Source organism: Musa acuminata, chromosome BXJ3-5, assembly GCF_036884655.1.
Source record: "Musa acuminata AAA Group cultivar baxijiao chromosome BXJ3-5, Cavendish_Baxijiao_AAA, whole genome shotgun sequence".
In the NCBI taxonomy this organism is placed as follows: Eukaryota; Viridiplantae; Streptophyta; class Magnoliopsida; order Zingiberales; family Musaceae; genus Musa; species Musa acuminata.
Genome location: NC_088353.1, coordinates 43,712,745 through 43,732,732, shown reverse-complemented (window position 1 = coordinate 43,732,732; position 19,988 = coordinate 43,712,745). Strand labels below are relative to the sequence as shown.

The 19,988-nt window shown below is 38.3% G+C and overlaps 2 protein-coding genes across 2 annotated transcripts; both read right to left on the bottom strand.

Moving 5' to 3' along the window:
* Nucleotides 1-4,787: 4,787 nt before the first annotated feature.
* On the bottom strand, nt 4,788-9,347 carry LOC135639041 (uncharacterized). Its single transcript, XM_065152758.1, has 7 exons — nt 8,856-9,347; nt 8,586-8,772; nt 6,759-6,832; nt 6,398-6,547; nt 5,922-6,207; nt 5,504-5,737; nt 4,788-5,408 (listed from the first exon to the last, which is right to left on the bottom strand). Exons 2-7 carry the CDS (start codon nt 8,730-8,732, stop codon nt 5,040-5,042), a joined length of 1,260 nt encoding a protein of 419 aa, XP_065008830.1. The 5' UTR covers nt 8,733-8,772; nt 8,856-9,347; the 3' UTR covers nt 4,788-5,039.
* Nucleotides 9,348-12,590: 3,243 nt separating this feature from the next.
* On the bottom strand, nt 12,591-15,839 carry LOC103986486 (cation/H(+) antiporter 19-like). The gene is made up of 3 exons (XM_009404505.3): nt 15,565-15,839; nt 13,804-14,802; nt 12,591-13,709 (listed from the first exon to the last, which is right to left on the bottom strand). The coding sequence occupies exons 1-3, from the start codon at nt 15,751-15,753 to the stop codon at nt 12,591-12,593; spliced, it is 2,307 nt and encodes a 768-aa protein (XP_009402780.2). The 5' UTR covers nt 15,754-15,839.
* Nucleotides 15,840-19,988: the final 4,149 nt, after the last annotated feature.

Genomic DNA, 19,988 nt, shown 5'->3' with positions numbered 1-19,988 from the left:
TTTTATTATGAGTAAATAATTTTTTAAAGAAAATTCATATCGAAAAGTGTTCTTTGTGAATAATAATAAATACACATGATTTGTTTGAATAAATTTAACAAGATTCACATTATGTGTTAGTTGGTTTGCTGAAGTCATATGTCATCATATGTGTTTGTTCGTAAATGATTAATCTCACCGAAATATCTTCTGCAAAAGAAAAGACTCATCGTTAAGTGGTTGTTCGTGAATGATTAATCTCATCGAAATATCTTATGCAAAAGAAAAGATGAGCTAAAGAAATAGTTTAACTTGACATCCATAATTAATCATTCTAGTAAATTATAAATATACTTCGTAAGCTTTGAATGATCCTTGACAAAGGGTCTAAGATGATTTGCTACGGTCGGAAATCTCCATAAGTGCTCACATGATATTGTTACATAATATGTTACAGAATAAGACAGCGAATCAACCTCAAACATCACCCCAAAGGCTCATCCAACCATGTGCCACTCGAATAGCTCTTGGGTGTTGTGTTGGTTGACACTTCACACCACTTTACAAAGCTAGAAAACTCCCAAAATAGCTATATGAATGATATGTTTCTAGCTAGTTTTGCCTCTATGTGATGACTATATACAACCTACGTTTACAAGCTTAGAACGATCATAAAAACCAACCAAAATGGGGCTATCATGCTTAATGCAAGCCCTCTACATGTGCAAAGCATGAACAAAATCAAAAGATACGAGCATACATGAGCATTACATCGAACACCATGTTTACAACTTTGTTTGTGATATTCTCCATCATTTATTCCTTCGACATCCTCGTTGAAGCCTTTATGGATGTTGGATCTCATCGTCTTTGCTTAATCTTCAATCTTTTGCTCCAATTACAATGAATCTCTTAGCTCCCAACTGTTCTTCGTCATTGTTAAGTAGTCAAACTTTGATCTGTCATGCTGCTTCAACTCGCCATTGACTTCGACTCTAGTGTGGGATCGATTGAGTTATGCTAATCCTTAATGGTTCCTGCGAATCTTTCAGATGAAGGAAAAAACTTTTTTTGTTATACGTAAATCTCTCAAATGTGTTATATCGCTTGAATTAGGTAGATGCATGTTGGAGTTTTAACGAGCATCACCTCGCGAGCTTTAAAGTTATTAAGGTATTTCCTCTATAAAATTTACCCATTGATTTTCCTTCTATTTAGTTGTCACCTCTAAGTAGGCTCACAACACTTCCGTTTTCGATTAGAATTATGTTTGGAAATGAAATAGACAATCTACTTTCGATAGCATCAATAATTATTGATGAAGATTTCACAACTGTTGTCTTCTACTAGGTTTCTCAGAAAGTTCTTTGAACATATGTATAGCTCTTCTGTTACATAAATAAGAGATCTAGGATACTTTAATTTGTCAATTCTCTTAAGAGTTAAGAAGGCAAAGATTTCTTGACTTCTTTTGCTCTTTGCTCATACTTCCAAAGCACCTAAAGTATTTGCACTCCTTATGCTGAGTCAACTACTATGATTCACTTTCTTATTGCCATCAAACTTCTGGAATACAAAAAACTTTGCCCGAAAATAACAAAATTTTGTTCCAACTTGAAGCAAGTCTCCAATAGTTTTAGTCGCCTATGGGATTATATCGTTTTCTTCATTATTTCTATTACCTACTCTAAGTAGAAAAAGTACAGTATCGTGTATTGCCTACTTCATTTCTTGGTCGAGCACTCCTACACTGATCTAAAGTCTCTTACTTTCGACTATTTTGATGAGAAGTACATCAACACTAGTCTTACGAAGTTCCCTAGCCTCTGCCCTTCGGCATTGACTCAATACTTGAAGTTTGTCTACATATTCTTCACCTCCTCGGGTCCTTTCATTACCAAATGCTCTATCTCCAAAAAAGCAAGGGATCAATGACTCCATGTGACTCCCACCTTTGCAGTACCATGGCGCTGCCATGTCTATGATTCCACTATTTATTACCTCGCATCTGCATCCATTTCTTTGTGATCGGTAAATCTACCTCTATGGCACTACAACACTATTTCGAGTCTATCTCCATTAGAACTTATGCTTAGTTTTAGGTAGCTAAGTCCCTTTAGACCTCTCATCACTTCCTTACCTCTTTCAATCACTTACTTCGACACCTTTGTGTTCTTCGAGTAGTTTCCCTTGCTCGATAGAAATACGTATTGCAACATACATGCATGACCTCTGCCATCATATTATAGGGCTCACGCTGATTCTATTCTCCTTTGTTTCCTTGGAAGCAACGTTCGTTTACTCGGTATTATCCTCTAGCTTACTATGCTCCCTTAAGTGAATATGAGTTCATGAGCAATCCAACTCTGTAGCCTCTTTAATCATACATCTATATGATTAAGACCCCCTCATAAGACTCACTAAAACTTATATTCAGAATTTCTCCTTGATGGTATATAACCCTCATATGCTGATGACCAAAGCTTTTATTCGATGTAAAATTTGATACATGCACGGAAGACTCGAATATGTGATACCATAATATTCACTCCTTGAATCAATAGCCCTTCTTGTTGTCTTATTATTCACTGAAGTAGAGCACTTAGTAGATCCCGATCATACCTCTATATAATCTACTCCCTCGCAAGAATTTTTTCGTATGTGTCGCATTGCCTTGAATTGTTCCACCATGATCCACTGCACTATATCGCTTCCTAGTGAATCCCTGTTGCATTTTTATCTTTGTTACATAAACTTCATGCCCTTGATCTCTACTCGGTTTGCATTGAGTTGAGTGTGACTCTCACACCCACTGTTCCACCAGTCAACACTTCGTTGAGTCTGATCTTCATATCGATTCTAAGTGGCTTCGTTTGGTGTTGTCTTGGGTCATTCCCCCACTTAATCTTGCAATGCGTTCCGTAACACATTACCTTATGTGAGATCATGTGATGACTCCTCGTTGGTCACTCGGTCCGTTGAATTTTATAGAGTTATTATCTTGAGGTATCATTCCTCAACATGTACAGTTTATTATATATGATTCTCCATCCAACGAATTGAGACTTATCCCTCTTGGATATCTCTCTTATTGGAGTAACTTTTCGCATCCTTCCCTCCAAAAGTTTTGGAGACCACCATCCCCTTAAACTACTCAGCCTTGCTAAACAAACTATGCACTATTCTATCCTTATAAACATACTTACTAGATTGCGACTCTTCGTCAATACAACCCCTACTATGCTCCTCAAGACTTAGTAATATGTTGAACTTGCTGTACACTTCAGCTTTCTATGGATGTATCATTCTCATGTTGAAGGAAAAGTTTTAATGTTCCATAGCATCAAAGTTTTAATTGCATTGGGTACATACAAGCCCTTGCACATACAAAGTTTTAATGTTCCATAGCATCAAATTTAATGTTCTATAGACAGTCCATTGTGTACATACAAGCCCTTGCATGAGTACCGAATTTTTTGAATTAGCAATTCTCCTCACCTCTATGAGCTTTGCATAACTCTTTCGATCGCTGAGCAAATCACCCCACCTTGCATGATCTCATCCTTTGCCAAACACCTCACTTACCTTAAGCACCATCAAGTTTGGTTACCATGTCGAGTCGTAGCTCGAATTCAGCCATTCTAACTTTCGTGCATTGTGTTCTTCCCAGCTTGCTTGTCCTCGTGGTGCCTCTCGCGCAATGGGTTGGCTATTCCTTTAAATGTCAATTTCCAATGCCTGCTCTTCTAATCAACTTCTTTCCCCACATCTCAACACCCGTTTCCCACAAACGGTTACGCGTGCTAACTGCCCTTAACGCTGCCTCGCTAGGTCCCTCACATTTGTATACCAAGTATTTTTAAGTGTGCCTATTCCACTCTAATATAATTTGTCATGGACTTAAGTAGCTATCCCTATGTTGTGTGACACTCTTGCGTGTCCATCCCAAAAGGGTCAACCTTCCCGAAATCTCTTGTGATATGCAAAAAAGACGGGTTAGAAAAAGCGTTTAACTTAGAATCCATAAGTAGCAATTTCAGCAAACACTTGATAGGTAATACAAATTATAAACATAGACTTTGAAAGGTCTGAACGATTACATGAGAAATACTCTAAGGTGATTCACTATAGTCGAAAGTCCCCACAAATGCCTACATGACACTACCATAGAACAATGTAGTAATCCAGCCCTAGACACTACTCCAAATGCCCATCTAATCATGTGCCACCTGAGTAGCTCCTAGGTGTTATACTAGCTGATATTCCATACCACTCTGTATAGTTAAAAAATCCTCAAAATAATTATTTCGATGACTTATTTCTGGACAGTTTTACCTGTACGTGATGACCGCACATAACTTGTGTTTACAAGTCTGAAATGACCACAAAAGCCAACTAAATTAGGATTATTAAGCCTACTGCAACCCCTATGTTATGCAAAATATGAATAAAAATAAAAGACACAAACATATACAAGTATTATATTAAAAATAAAAGACAAACATATACACGATAGCTAATTTATTAAATCTAAACTAGTAATCCAAAAATGTTTATTACTGTTCCACACCGGACATTAGGTGTTACAACTTGTGGTGTTAGATCACATGTATGTTCGAGTAAATGCTCTCTTGGCAAGAAATATACACGCTATTTCGATCTTGGCTATTAGTAATGCTAGGAAAACAGTCACATGAAGCAGCAAGAATGGGGTAACTCGATCGACAGGCACCATCATTTAGTCTTGACAACAAGTGACAATAGTAGAAAACGTACACACATGTCAGCATTCACAATCCTCACCAGCATTCAACCAACAAATAAATCATTGCAGGTATTCCATTAAATGACACTAACAGAAAATGTACAAACATGCTCTCAATCCTGACTAGCATTCAAGCGAGAAGCAAAATCATTGAAGGTATAGTATTACCTTTCACTGAAGCAACGGGAAATTGTAGGCTTCCCAGTTTTGCAAACACAGCAGCAAAGTACAGCCGGTGGAGTGCAGTTCAAGACCTCCTAGCTTCGCTTCCGCTAACTACTAAAATCAATTAACATTATGGTTTGTCGGAGTCATCAACTGCAGGAACCTCCGCAGGGTAGTTTGACAAATCGGTATCAGCTAACACTGAAAGATCATATGGTTGTGCAGAAGCAGTAGCACTTTCTTTGAGCAATGAAGATTTGATTGCTTCCAGGTCTGCTTGGGCTTGCAGTGTGTTTGATATCACAGGGCTGCTTGAACCTGATGTAGAGACACTAGACAACTGTATATCATCTAACTTCCCTGCATACGCATGTTTGTTCTTTCTCACAGTATCCATCTCCTGCCCGGTAGGCACAAAGGTCCGTGATCGGTACTTTGTTGCTCCCTCATCACTCTCGTTGTTATTATACAGTACATAGTCATGATAAGTAGGGGCGAACTGTGTCAAGATAACCAGATATCAGAAAAGGAAAGTCTAATATATGCAGAATAGATTCAATATATAACAAAGTATTACTTTCCGAACGAGGTTACCTGATGAACTGTGTCATGATAGAAGTCGTTGAACTTCAAAGCATGAAAAAGGCTTCCCCTCAGACCACCAGAAGCACCGACATTGGCACCTGCATATTCCTTATACGGAAATGCATAAAAGTGGCCAACAGCTGCCGCAAGCATCTCGACACATAACACAAAGTTTTGAAGATCAGCAGCTTCTTCTGCATTTCTAATGAACCTTGACTTGGCCGCAAGAAATACCAAGACACCCTGCATGCAATGAAGACCTTTGTTAAGAACCAAATCATTCACAAGTAGCCCAAGATCCAGCCTGGTAGTTCTCTGTTGGCTGTGCTAAAGGAAAGGCCAGCGCAGATATCCAAACCATTCATTTAGATAATTTCAAAGCAATCAAACAAGGAGAAATAACTAAATACCAAGGTAAAAAAAGTACCTGCCAGTATGTGAGGAAAACAACAGACTTGATTATAATGAACTTTGGAACTGGGTTGAAGGGCCGGAGCAAATCCTTACATGCCACATAGAATAAAGCAAGAGCATACAATGCCATAGAATATGATACGGTGTAGATAATTGTGATGTAAAGATAGGCTTGGTCCACGCTGAAATTTCCATCTTTATATTTCCCTTTTGCATAGAGTATGAAGGTAATGACAACTAGAAGAGGCTTCAAGATCACAAACTGCAAACCACCTTGCTTGCACCTTCTAATAAATCGTCTGTTGGAAAAGTATGTTCAAGGATGAATAATTTCATAAATGATTGAACTGAATACATTAGTCACAAGTGTTTCAACAAGTTCTACAATGTTTCACAAAAATGAGCAAATCTTATGATAGTATCACTTGATAAGTTGCATAAACTTTTAAAAACCATAATTACAGGAAATGGGATTCTCAGAGAACGGACCCATCAAGAGGAATAGCAGGAAAACAACACGTCATTAGGTACCATGATGGCTTCAAAGATCGACCGCTTAAACTCAAAACTACTGCACCTGGTCCTCCCACCCACGCCAAGCAGAGTGAAAGGAAGTTATAAATGACCCAAGCTTCATAGCTGAAACAGTTAAATATTGTTAGAATGATATCTGCACAAACTCGTGAGAAGACTAAAGGTCATGTGAGTCCTGTCTGTAATAATGCTATCAGGGAAAAGACTTGGACCTGAACATACCAACTGAAAGAAATATAATCACTGCAACGAGGTGCAATGTCAAATCATTTAAATACTACATGCATTACATGACATTAATGACAAATATACTCACATTTCCCGAATAGAATTAAAGTATATTGAATGATCACTACGGATGAGGGACAAGAATGACATCATCGCATAGACCTGACAAAATAAGTATAAGATGGTGAGCCAAGGAATTATGCAATTAGTTAGTTAATAGCATAAAAAGCATACATAAAAAATCATATGTCAGCGAACAGAACAACTGAAACATCATCAAATATTACCTATTCCATTTCCCTTTCTGCTTTTTCTCTTCTTATTCTTGAGGAAAGTTATTCAATCAATTTAGTTGAACTACATTGATCTCCAAGATTATTTTTGTTGATGTGTAGAGATATGAGTTCAGACACCTTCAATTCATTGAACATGACAATATAAACAAGGTAGGTATGAAGGCCAAAAAGATAAAAACAATTATAGTTCAGCAAGTCATAATACAACTAACATAAAAGATAAGGCATCTTTGGAAGCAAGGGATTGGTTCTTAAAGTGGTCCCAATACTTGGAAACATAAGAAATTTGCAGAATTACATGAGAAGTTCAGATATGCATTCTAGCTAGACACCATAAAACTCTGTCCACCTACTACAAGAATTGAAACCAGAATTATCTAGCAGATGTGGAATTCTAAAGTAGTCTGAAAATAAAGCAAAAAAACAATATTCTGAATTTCTTTACAACCAAGATGTCGAGAATTAATATGGGCTTAGCATTATTGCTTATGTGACACTGGAACATATTCACTTCTCATCCTCAGGTGTGTGCCAGCATTCCTTTCATCTCCTCAACAGACACCGTAATTGTTGTCCCAGTTTTTATCAGGACATTTGTGAACTAAACAATGACGTCCAGGAATGTTTGCATCTAAAATGGTTTATTCCTTGTGGCACCATATTGCATATTCTCCAAAGACAATTGATTAGCATAGCATAGACTTCGACTATAGCCATTAATAGTTCGACCATTTTTACTAACTAGACACCAATCGTACATGTTTTGTCTTCCGTCCCAGAATGTCAGTAACCTGTCCAATATATGATCCCTCAATTGCCATCAGTTCACAGCATTGTTTAAGAGTTTTGGCGCATTTCAGTGAGTTTTTGCCATGCTGTACATTGTGGCACAATCTCACCACAGGATTCTGCCCTGTGCCGAAGGTACATCGATATACTATATCGCATGCTGTTGTGCACATGGGAACATTGCTGACTCAAGGCATCCCATGGAATATTAAAATTATGGTTCAATATACGGGTACAGAAAACGAATATACTGATATATTCATAGGGAAGCAAGAAACTAGGAGAAGTATGAATCTAAAGTGAAGAAACCATATCAAGAGGGAAAGTGTAAAAGTAAATATTTCTTCTAAAACTACAAGGAATTTAAATCGACAACTAGTGGACCTCCATCCATAAAAACACACATTGACTTGGTCGTTTCATTGCCGTATAAGGTAAAGGAAAGAAAAGTGAAATTATACCAGAGCAAAAAAGGATTGAAATAAACTTCCAAGTCCAAAGTAGATAAATCTTCCCATGCTCTGTCTCCTCCCAACAAATCTTCTGATTTTAAATGGTAAGAGAATTGGTTGCATTAACTATCCTTAGGTACACCATTACAAGTTTCAGAAAGTCCACACTAGTCCATACGATTTCTAAGCTAAAAGGATAAATTTAATGCAGCTGAACTTGCAAGACTAAGAGGTCAGATTGCATACTTCCCACATGAAATTTTTAGCATCTCAACATCTAAAAGAGCAACAGGACCAAAGAACACAACTGATCTAGCCACTAAGTATCAGCAACAACAACTGCGATGATAATGGGAACCAATGGAACAAACAGCATACCGGAACCATGAAGATGATGCGGACAATGTAGCGCTGATAAGTAGGCTCGGTGTAATTCAAGAGGTGCCTGTATATATGAAGCACCGCCAGCGCCATGGCTCCAACCGTACATGGAAATGCAACGACGACGAAAAGAATCGGCGCCATTGAGGAGAATGAGAACAAAAGGGCAGCCTCTGCGTCACCACTGAAAACAGAAACCAATCTGAGTGACACGCGTGCACATAGGAGGACCAGAATCGAAAAGAAGTGAAAGACGGCGTCAAGAACCTCGATGATCGGCAAATTGAGCTCTCTCCCACTCTTCCTCCCTTTCCTCTCAAGCAAATCGTGCTGCCCCCTGGATTGCGGTCCGCGGTCCCCCGGGCCCTTCAGCCCCCGATCTCGGCTGCGGGGAGATCAGCCCCGGGCGAGGAACCGGGGCTTGGGGCAAGGGGAGAATGACGCAAGCGGGGAGAGGAGCGGCGAATCGGGGAAATGGAGGGCAGATTCTCGATCCGGACCTGGCTAGGGTTCGCGATCGGTCGGTGGTACCTCGGTTTCCTGCCCTCCTGGCGGCGGAGGGGGCGCGATCGAGGAGGGGACGGGCGACGGAAGGCAACTCCTCCCTTGCCGCTCGAAATCTAACGCGTGGAGTGGCAACGGGAGAAGGAGAAAGAGGGCAAGGCAAAGGAATGGATGGATCGTATCGATCTCGTGAGATTGCGATCACGCTTTCGAGTCCAACTACGCTACTGCGATGTAACTGAGAAGAAGATGATTGGTGGTCAAAGAGAACACATAAATAGACAGGCACTAATTCCTCGCTTTCGGCGAGTTTTATAACCGACGCGCATCAGCACCGTCCATCGGCCCCTCAGCGAATCTCAAAGCTGGCAACCATCTTGATGGACGATGATTGGACGCCTAACGCTTCTTGTTGGTGACAGCTCCGAATAAAAGACAATTATATACTTCAGTTTCAACTAATCATCTATTTTTTTTCTTTTTCCTACAGACCGATTAATTAATCTAATTATAATAATTTTATACTATATTATAGTATTTTCAGTAATACTAAAAAAATACTATAATACTGTATACAAATAACGTGTTATAATACTTTTGTATTAGGTTACAATGCTTTTCTTGATATTATTAAAAATATCATAAAAAAAGTATAAACATATTCTAATTGAATCGATTCATCTTATTTATGAATCAATATATAAGAAAAGAAAAAAAAAAAGAGATGATCGATTATCAAATCAAAACTATTCTAAATATTAAAAAAAAGTTATTAGGAATTCACTTATCATAATAACTCAAAAAGAGAACTTTTCTCGGTAATTCACCCAAGTTTCAACATAATATTTGTAAAATTATAAATTTTAATGTAAGCATATACAGTCCTTGAGATTCTCCAAGAACTACATTTGACATAGGAACTTTGATTAATCGTTATTATTGAATTAATTTATTTACGTTTATGAAGTATATAAAAATGCAAAATATCTAATATCCTTAATTTTAAAATTATAGTAGTTTTAAAATAATAATGTAAATTGGACTTTTAGCTAATATCTGATTTATAATATTGCGCCAAGCCATTTATAATGTTGCCCATTCATCAAAGCATTCACTTACTATTGATAAAATCACTTATTATCGATGATATCTTAAAAATAATAAAAAAATATTTTATTATTTATAATTCTTTTATTATCGATTTTTATTTCACAATCCCTTATTTCATCCACTAGCTACCAACGTTGACGTTATCACATCTTGGATATATTAAAAATATATATTATTTTATTATTTATAATTTACTTAAGATATTTTTTTAATTCTTGAATCAATCCTTCTTTTTACAATAAGAAATATTTTATTAACTAAAAAAATCACATCTTCTCGGTAAGATAAGTCTCTTTCACTCGAGCCTTAGAACTATTATAAAATAGTAAATTACTCTAAAAATAAATATAAGATAAAAATATATTAGTAACTATAAATGTTGATAGGAATTTTTTAAAAATCATAAAAATAATCTTCAATATTGGTGAAGTAAATATAAATATCAATAATTTAATATAAAATAATAATATATCAATTCATTATAAAATTTATACATAAAAAAAATAATGATAATTTTTATAAAATAAATAAAATCATGCATCAGTCACATATAATGCATATATAATAGTCATATAACAAAGACGTATATTACACTCGATGGTGTACTCTCTCAATAGTAGATTGAGAGGCATACTTCACGGGATAGATTCCTTCCAATTGTGGACGATGAAAACCCATATCACACTTCCAATGGTGGATAAAGTGACATCCCTCAATTCCCAGTAGGGACATATTCCTCCCGATGGAGAAACTATTTGTTAATCTCCAAAGGGAATTATCATCTACCCTCGGTATGGATACATAAACAACCATGATCATTTATTTATATTCATCCATTCATTCACGTATACATCAAAAAAATAGTATAATAAAATGTTATGAGGAGCCATGCTTAATGTATAATATGCTATACTATATATGTTGGTAGCTTCGCACTATAATAGGCTCATAGCTCCTTTCATAGGCTATACTTCCAATGTGAACCACTAACATAGTCACATATACTACGTGATAATAATCATATCAATATCATAAATTTTAAAAAAATAAATAATAAATAATATTTTTAATTAATATCTTTAATTAAAATAAATCATAAGGACATTAGACTTCAATATCTTAATAGTCCTTAATCAACCATAACCTTAATCGGAATTGTCCAATTGAGTTGAACCAATTTTAATTCAATTAAGATATAACAGAACCAATCTCAAATCCTTATACAATCGATCTGGAATCACATTAAACTAGTCTAATTAGATTTGATTGATTTTGATTATGTCAAGCAGGTTTTAACTAGTCAAGTTTGTCTGGAATCACCTTAAACTGGCTTGAACTAATTAAAGCTATTGATTTAGTCAATTAACAAGTTTAAACTAATAAAGAAAGAAAAAAATTAAATTATATTAAATAATGTTCACCTTGAGTCTTGGAGAGATCACATGCGTCACACATGCTTGTAATAAGTAATACATTGGACTGAGGTACAACCAGCTGGATAGAAGAGTGACGATATGTCTAGCACCAATCATATAGTTGGACGAACCTAACTTCGTAGATTGAGCTAAGCTTCACTCATAAGTTAGGCTTAGCTTTATCATTGAACTAGATCATGCTTGGCTCACGGATTAGGTCATACCTCGATACATGAGCTAGGGTTGTGTTTGACCATATGAATTGGGTCGCAAGGATCATACCTTACTACAGGAGTTGAGTCATAGGCTTATTCTTACCTAACCATATGGACTAGATTGTAAATGGCCACATGAGCAAGGTTATGATTGACCATATCAATTGAGTCGTACCTTGTTATATGGGTTAGGTGATACATAGCCACATAGACTAGATCGACCTAATGGCAAATCAAATTTATGAATTAAAAAATTTAAATTCATAATCTTAAATTTAAAACTAATTAAATCATATAAATTCACACATAATTATTGAAACATAAATAGATCTAATTAAATAAATTAAATCTATTATATATAATAGTTTGTTTGTTAATTTGATAGCACACGTCCTCGATTACCCTTGTGGCTTTGATATCGTGTGATGAAAAAAAAAGGTCAAATGCAAGTACAACTCTTTCTTAAACAGTAATAATAAAATACTATTAACCCAAAATCAAATTATATAAAAAGTCTAAGATCGAACTGAATGAAAGAAAAAAAAGGTAAAAAATATAAATTTTATTGAACTTTTCAATCTTAAACTATTCTTAAACCTTAATCCTATAAACTTAAATACTTGATGTTCGGATTGATCTACTACACGTATATATGTCACCTGAAATACAAAAGTTTCTAATATATATAACTATATCTAATCTTATTTAAAAAAATAAAAATATTAATTTAAAATCTTTCAAAATATATTTTTACTTCTTTAACACTCTTCCACTAGCCTGGACGTTTCCCCTCTTGGATCGTAACGCTGTATTATTAACACCGACGATGCGGTCGAGAACTCCGCGGAGGCCAGGTAGCTTCCCACCGGGCCCAGCTCCGGGCAGTCGCTCTTCTCGACCAGGGCAACCGCCGGCGGGGACCGACCCACTAGGAAGAGATTGTGCCGTCCCAGATTCTTGATGGCTGCGATGATTCCAGCCATGTCTGCGGCCGCCGACTCCTCGTACGCGAGGGAGCCATCCGACGGCTGCGAGTTAGACGTGAATTTGAAAATACACGCCTCGTCTTCGACGCTTTGATCCAGGTTCTCAACAGGGGCCGGGAGGAAGCGGAGGACGGTTAGTGCGATGCCCGGATGCTCCGCCATGAGCACACCATAAGAGAGGGCCTCGCGGTCGTCGGGGCCGCCGAAGAAGAGGACCACGACGGTGTAGGAGACCTCGCTGGAGGACACCTGAGCGGCGCCACCAAAACCGCGGTCGACGAGGATGGCTACGGAGCAAGGGGCGTGGCGGAGCACGCGCTGGTTGATGAGATGATAGGCGTGGCCGACGGACTCGAGGGTGCCGTCCAGCTGCTGCATCTTATGGAAGGGGAGAAGAATGAGGGCGGTGCGCTTCTGCAAGGCACTTGCGACGATATCCTCGTGGATGGTGTCCAGGTCGGAGATTGCCGTCATGGGGCGGATAGCGACGGCACTGAGCTGCCGGTACGCCTCGAAAGCGACCACCATGTGGTCGGTATTGTCTCGCCTGTTCCAGAAGGGGAGGCCGTTGCGGCGTGCCTTGTGTACCATCGACATGGCGGATGAGCGCTCCGAGAGCTCCATGAGGTGCATGGCGTACAGGGTGAGGCGTCGATGGCGGATGCCGCGGGAGATCTCCACCAAGTTGATCATGGTGGGGATGTTGCGGACGCCGTGGAAGCAGGCCAGGACGCGGAGTTCGCTGCCCATGTCGGAACTCTCGACCGTCCGGTGGTTGTAGGGTGCCGCCCTGCGGGCCGGTTTGTAGATTCCCATGACGATGGGGGTGGTGATGAAGGTGGTGAACAGTGCCATCAGCACCATGATGGCGAACGTCTCGTCGTTGAGTACCTGGCGGTATGATATATGTGTCAAAGATGAGGTGGCTAAGATGCATAGCGAGGGACGAAGGAAGCGAAAAGAGACGGTATACTGTGAACCAAACCTTGCGGTCCTTCCCGATGTTGAGGACGATGAGCTCGACGAGTCCCTTGGTGTTCATGAGGAAGCCAAGAGTGAGGGCCTCGCGAATGGGGATCTTGGCGATGAGGGACGCGATGACTGTGCCGGCAATCTTTCCAAGGCAGGCGTTGGTGATGACGAGGACGAGGAGGCCCCAGGAGCGGGCGCCGCGGATCGTGGCGACGTTGGTCTTGAGACCGCTGGAGACGAAGTAGAGCGGGAGAAAGAGGCCGGAAACAAGGTCCTCCACTTTCTCGATGATCACCCCCGCGAAGGGCCCGTCCTTCGGCACGATGACACCCACCATGAAGGCGCCGAACAGGGCGTGGATGCCGATGGCGTCGGTGGCGAAGCCGGCGGCAAGCACAATAGCGAGCGTAGCACAAACGTAGGACTCCTTAACGGGCTCACCCTCCTGCGAGCGGCGGGCCATCCAGGCAAGTACGGGGCGAAGGAAGATGGCGACGCAGGCGACAAAGCCGATGCCGGCGAGAAGGACCCAGACGGATATGAGCGGCGAGCCGGAACCAGAGAGGGCGATGGCGAGGGCAAGGAGGATCCAGGCGGCCACGTCATTGACGGCAGCGGCGGACATGGCCATGCGGCCGACGTCGGTGGTGAGGAGCTTAAGCTCAGCGAGGATGCGGGCGAGGACGGGGAAGGCAGTGATGGAGAGAGCGACGCCCATGAAGACGAGGAAGGGGCCCTGGTGGGCGCCCTCGACGATGGTGTGTCGGAGGACGACGGAGGTGCCGATGCCGAGGACGAAGGGGAGGGTGATGCCTGCGATGGCGATAGCCAGGGCCCCTTTGCCGGTGCGACGGATGGATCGAAGGTCGAGCTCGAGGCCGACCAGGAAGAGGAAGAAAAGGAGGCCGATGTTGGCCAGAGTGTCGAGCACCGTCATGCCCTGCTTGGGAAACACATTGTCCATGAACCTCTTGCTGCGGCCAAGCGCTGATGGTCCCAGAAGTATACCCCCCTGCAACACGATTCAAGAGTTAGTACCATCACACGAACAGAGCGCTAACACTGGTGGAAATCAACCACATTCTAAAGTGGCGGCGTCGATGACCGTCATGCATCCGTAGTACTACCGTCACTATGAACCATATAGAACAGGAAAAATGGGTACAGATATAAAAGACGTGTTTTTTTCCTACCATTCGCACTATGTATTTGAATTTGGTTGATGTATTTACGCTGCTCACTATGTCTTACTATCTACTGGTCTTTTTTGTTCTGCTCTCTAAATATCCAAATCGAAATCGTGTCCTCGAATGTCAAAGTCAACGAATGGGTCAACCAAATTAGACGTCTAAGTCAATGGTAAGACCAAACTCCGATTCCATGATCTGGAGGATGATCAAGAGCACGAACCTTCTCTCTGCTCCTGAGGATGAAAAAAACGAGCTTTTACCGAGTGCGAATGTATTGGTTGCAATTCTTTCTTTCTATCTCAAATCGGTGGAATTCGAGATGAAGCTTCCTACGAAATGCCCCACCCCTGTTTCCAGTTCAAAATCCCATTCCCAACCTCACATGCTCGTGGACCGGAGGTTCGTTCCCCACGGAATCTACTCCGATACTGGATTTAGGGTTTGGAATCAGGAAACCCAGCACCGCAACCGGGGGAGTAGGGGAGGACGGGAGGAGTAGAACGAGTAAAGACAAATCAAATCTGCATGTTAAACGAGAAAGAGAGGAGGAGGAGGAGGAAGAGTGGGGGATCGACGGGGCTTACGATGATCTCGGCGATGACGCGGGGCTGGCGAAGCGGCCGGAGGAGGAATGCGAGGGAGCGGGTGACGACGAGGACGAGGCAGATCTGGAGGATGATGAGCGGCAGCGAGTGGTGCAGCGGGTTATCCCCGTCCCACGACCCGTTCGACGTCGCCGTCATCGGCGCCGGGCACACGCTCGCCGTCGCCATGGCGATCTTACGTTCCCGGGATGCTCAGTTCCCGTCGTCTTCCTAGCGACAAAACGAGCGCACGAAGAGCGTAACGGAAAACGGGGTAAGCGGTACCAACAATCTTGGCGCCTTCTCTCCCTCTCTCAATTTATAATGCTCACGGCTACCCTGTCGCCTCGGATACGTTTCTTCCGCTCGAGTCCCTAATGTTACTTATAATAAGATTACGTGGCAATTACCATTACGACTCAAAGTCGGCGAATATTGTCAGTTAAGCGGTTAGAAGGTACCTATTTATAGAATATTTTATAAAATAAAATATTTTATAAAAATAATCTGTGAATTTTTTTTAATCTCATATCCATATTCATCTCAGGTTATTTATTTGGACTTTGAACGGATCAGAAATCCTAACATTTTAGGAATTTAGCATTCGACCTGTTGGATCGATTAGAACATCAATGATTATTTTCCTTAATACTTTTAATTATATATTTATTTTTTATAATGAATCAAAAAAATAAACAATATAAAGTTTTTAATTGAATCTTACGATCGTCATTTATCTTTAAAAAACCTTAATTATATATATTGTGGGAAACAACTTTGAGCCGTGGCCCCGGGGCCGACGCGGCTCGGTTCGGGTCCAGACGATGGGGACCTCCCTAGGGCGTTCCTCGAGCCCGCTGAGGCGGTCGGGAGCGGTGTCCGATCGGGACGGTGTAGTCGTCTCCTCCAGGCAGGAACTCATCGCCTGCGCGTCCGGATGAGACCTTCGGCTTCGCACTTGCACAAAGGTCGGACCGAGGCGCTCGGCCCGACCCCTCCGACGATCAAGTTAATAGATGTGGAGGGGGTTTTAGATGAAGAAGTGTTTTTGTGTGTTTTGTCTCTCCCTCCCTTCTCTGATGAACGAGAGGGTATTTATAGAGAAGCCTTCTGCTGTTTGATGTGCCCGCCTGTAGGAGGCAGGCTGATAGCGTCTGACATGTGCGCTGGCGTGGCGTGAAGAACTACGCCTGAGTAGGCGTTAATGCGCCTCGACCGGTGTTCCGGTTCGGTTGACTGAGTGCAGTCGCGCCGATCGAGACGTGAGGCGTCGGTTGACGTCAGCCGAGTCTTATCATAATTACTATCCTCATCGATATATATATATATATATATATATATATATATATATATATATATATATATATATATATATATATATATATTTTAGATTGATTTTTTTATTTAGATTAAACTAATGTCAATGAAATATTCTTTTATATAGTAAATATACATATATGTTATGAGTTCTGGTAAGCACATAACATAATCGGAAGCAAGGCTGTTTTTCCTTAAAACTGGTCCTACCTAAGATATGTGTTTTTTTGTGAATGAAGTCAATATTGACAGAACAAGTCAAAATTGTATCAAATGAGCGCATCAGACATCTTGTTAGCTTGTTAACCAATCAATATTTTGACATATTACAATCCCACATTATCATTCACGTAGATTCACTCTCTATTTAATTTTAATAGTTATCGTAACTCCTTAAAAAAAAAATAGTTATATTTTAAAATTCTATATTATGATTTGACTGAACGAAGATGAGTTGTAACATTATGAATAAATATGAATAAGTGGGGTATGTGTGTGAGATGAAGATAAATATCTTGAGAGGATAGTCTCATATCTTTAGTAATTAAAAAAGTCTGATTACATATATTAGATTTTTATTTATAATTTAAAATTTTAAGTTTATGAGATTAATTGATATCGTCATCACTATGATACAAAGATAATCAATTCATGCTATAATATCAAAACTTTGAATCCATAAGAGAATTAAGTAAGAAGTTTATGTTCATAAGTCAAATAAGATATATTAGAACAAAGTCAAACAAAACTTTTATATTTTTATTAAAAATATGAATAATAACTTCGGCTATTGACTTATAAGCTTTAGAATCTTATTCGGTAATAACATATACTCTAGCGTGGGTTAATTTTTATCAAAGAGTAATCTAACTACTTAGCTCCAATTACCCAAAAACATTGACATGTTTCATAATTTAACCCATATTTTATACATGATTGAGTCTTTTATTATGACTTTTTATTAAATATAGATGTCTTAATCCTCTTATTATCAAATTCTAATTCTTGTTCCTAGTATCTTGAATCTCCTTAATATCTCTCTTGATTATCATAGATCTATCGGCCATATCAATATATACTTAGAGCTTTAAAATTGATATCTAATTTTTTATTGTTAACCTTAATTATTTTTCAAATCTTTTTACTTTTTTAAATCCATCATCAATCATATGAGTAGTAAATCCAGTAAGTACAATGAATTTAACTTTATATTTTGTTACTATCAATTTTTTTTTAGATAAGATTTAATAACTTCAATTCTTTATACTCTTTGACATAATATAAAAAGCACTTATTATTAAACTTTTCTAAGAATATGTTAATAGGCTCTTATCTGACTTTAAAAATTTTCTTAATTATTCTCGCTCAACCTCTCCCTTAAACATAAAGATGACAAAAGAAATATTTTGATCATTATGATAATTTTAGATATCAAATAGTTTTTTTGTTTACATTGTCGTCCATTATTCTGTCTCACTATTGAATTATGTTCACTCATAAAATAGAGAAGACTAAACCATTCTATTCCTAATCCGTTATTATGATTTGACGTACTTGCTTCACCATTTTTTTTATTTTTTAAACTATTATTGACATAGTCTCTAGGGTTTTCATAATCACACTCAATTGATCATAAGAACATATAGCAAAGTATAAACCCATAAGAATTAATATAATCATAAAACTAATTATTTACCATGAATTTATATTATCATAAAACTTTAATTTAATATTTTAAAATTTCAAACATGAGAGGTCTTTTAACCTTTACAAGATACATTAATTTATATTTGTTAACAATATTTCATTATAAGCAAAAGGTACTTTATACAACAACATCATATTAAATTATCAAAGACTTGTTCAAAATCTTCTAGCATTCATCCTCTCAACCCAATCCTAACAATACAGTTAGTGATAAACAAACCTGAAAATTTTATATAATAACAGGGTGAGCTACAAAGCTTAGCAAGTGACTAACATATTTACGACGAAAAGATGATTGCTCATATGGCCTTAATATTAAAATGCAAGGTATGGATATAAGAATCATAGATGTCATTTTATTAGATACAAGAATTATAAATATCATTTTATTAGATAAAAGAATAATAATTATCATTTCATTAGATATAAGAAATGTAAATAACATTTCGTGGAGCAAAGAGCAACATATTAACTCATCAATATTAAAATACAAGTCATTAGCTCAAGAGAACTCACATTTGATATTTCCTTTGATTCGTTCAGTAAATAGCATTTAAGATTATATCAATGGAGTAAAGAATATTTAGGAGTATATCAATAAAGTAAAGAATATTTAGGAGCATATTAATGAAGTAAAGAATATTTAGGAGTACATTAATACAGTAAAGAGTATTTTACTCTTAAATAAAGGAAAGAGAATTTAGAAGCATATCAATCAAGTAAATAACATTTAGGAGCATATCAAGAAATAAGTATAAAACATAAGCTCAAGTGTCATATTTGATATTTCGTTCATTTCCAAAGAGCATATAAAAACACATAAATAAGTACTTTGGATAACATATCAAAAGAACATTGATGATGAAGCAAGATAATAGTATAACATGATTCATCCATTTTTGGATGATCATTAATATTAGCCTATCACGTTTGGTAGCTTAATCCACCTACGTCTAGATGAAGAGGCCGATAAGAGCATTACAAGTTCTACACATTAACTCCTTTTCTCATTTTCGACAAAGGTTCATATTATCCAATAAATATCGAAGTATAAAATGGTATTGTGTGCAACAAACGTATACATGTGCAAATATAAAGAGACAAACATGAACTTTTATATAACTCATTCAAAACCAATAACACGATATATCAGATTTAAAACAGCCACATAAGATTCAATTGAAGGTAGAATTATAACTAAAATCAAATTCAAAAAGATAGAAACAAAAATAGGTAAATTTGAAAATAAAATTGTTCTGGTTGAATCTATAAGGCATATTAACGAGTTATTTGGATGATCAACTATACTCCAATTTACTCAAAAAAATATTATTTAAAAGATATATAAGTTTATTTTTAGATGAAGCAAGTTTTATATAAATTAAAAATTAGCTATAGAG

Bases quoted from the DNA above. Each gene is read 5' to 3' on its own strand.
- LOC135639041 (XM_065152758.1), bottom strand. From the start codon at position 8,732: ATGGCGCCGATTCTTTTCGTCGTCGTTGCATTTCCATGTACGGTTGGA. The intron at 5,738-5,921 runs GTACTTTTTTTA...CATTGCATGCAG, and splicing joins TTTTCCTCACATACTGGCAG to GGTGTCTTGGTATTTCTTGC. The intron at 5,409-5,503 runs GTAACCTCGTTC...ATCTTGACACAG, and splicing joins ATCATGACACAGTTCATCAG to TTCGCCCCTACTTATCATGA.
- LOC103986486 (XM_009404505.3), bottom strand. From the start codon at position 15,753: ATGGCGACGGCGAGCGTGTGCCCGGCGCCGATGACGGCGACGTCGAAC. The intron at 14,803-15,564 runs GTAAGCCCCGTC...ATCGTGTTGCAG, and splicing joins GCGTCATCGCCGAGATCATC to GGGGGTATACTTCTGGGACC. The intron at 13,710-13,803 runs GTTTGGTTCACA...TCATACCGCCAG, and splicing joins ACATCGGGAAGGACCGCAAG to GTACTCAACGACGAGACGTT.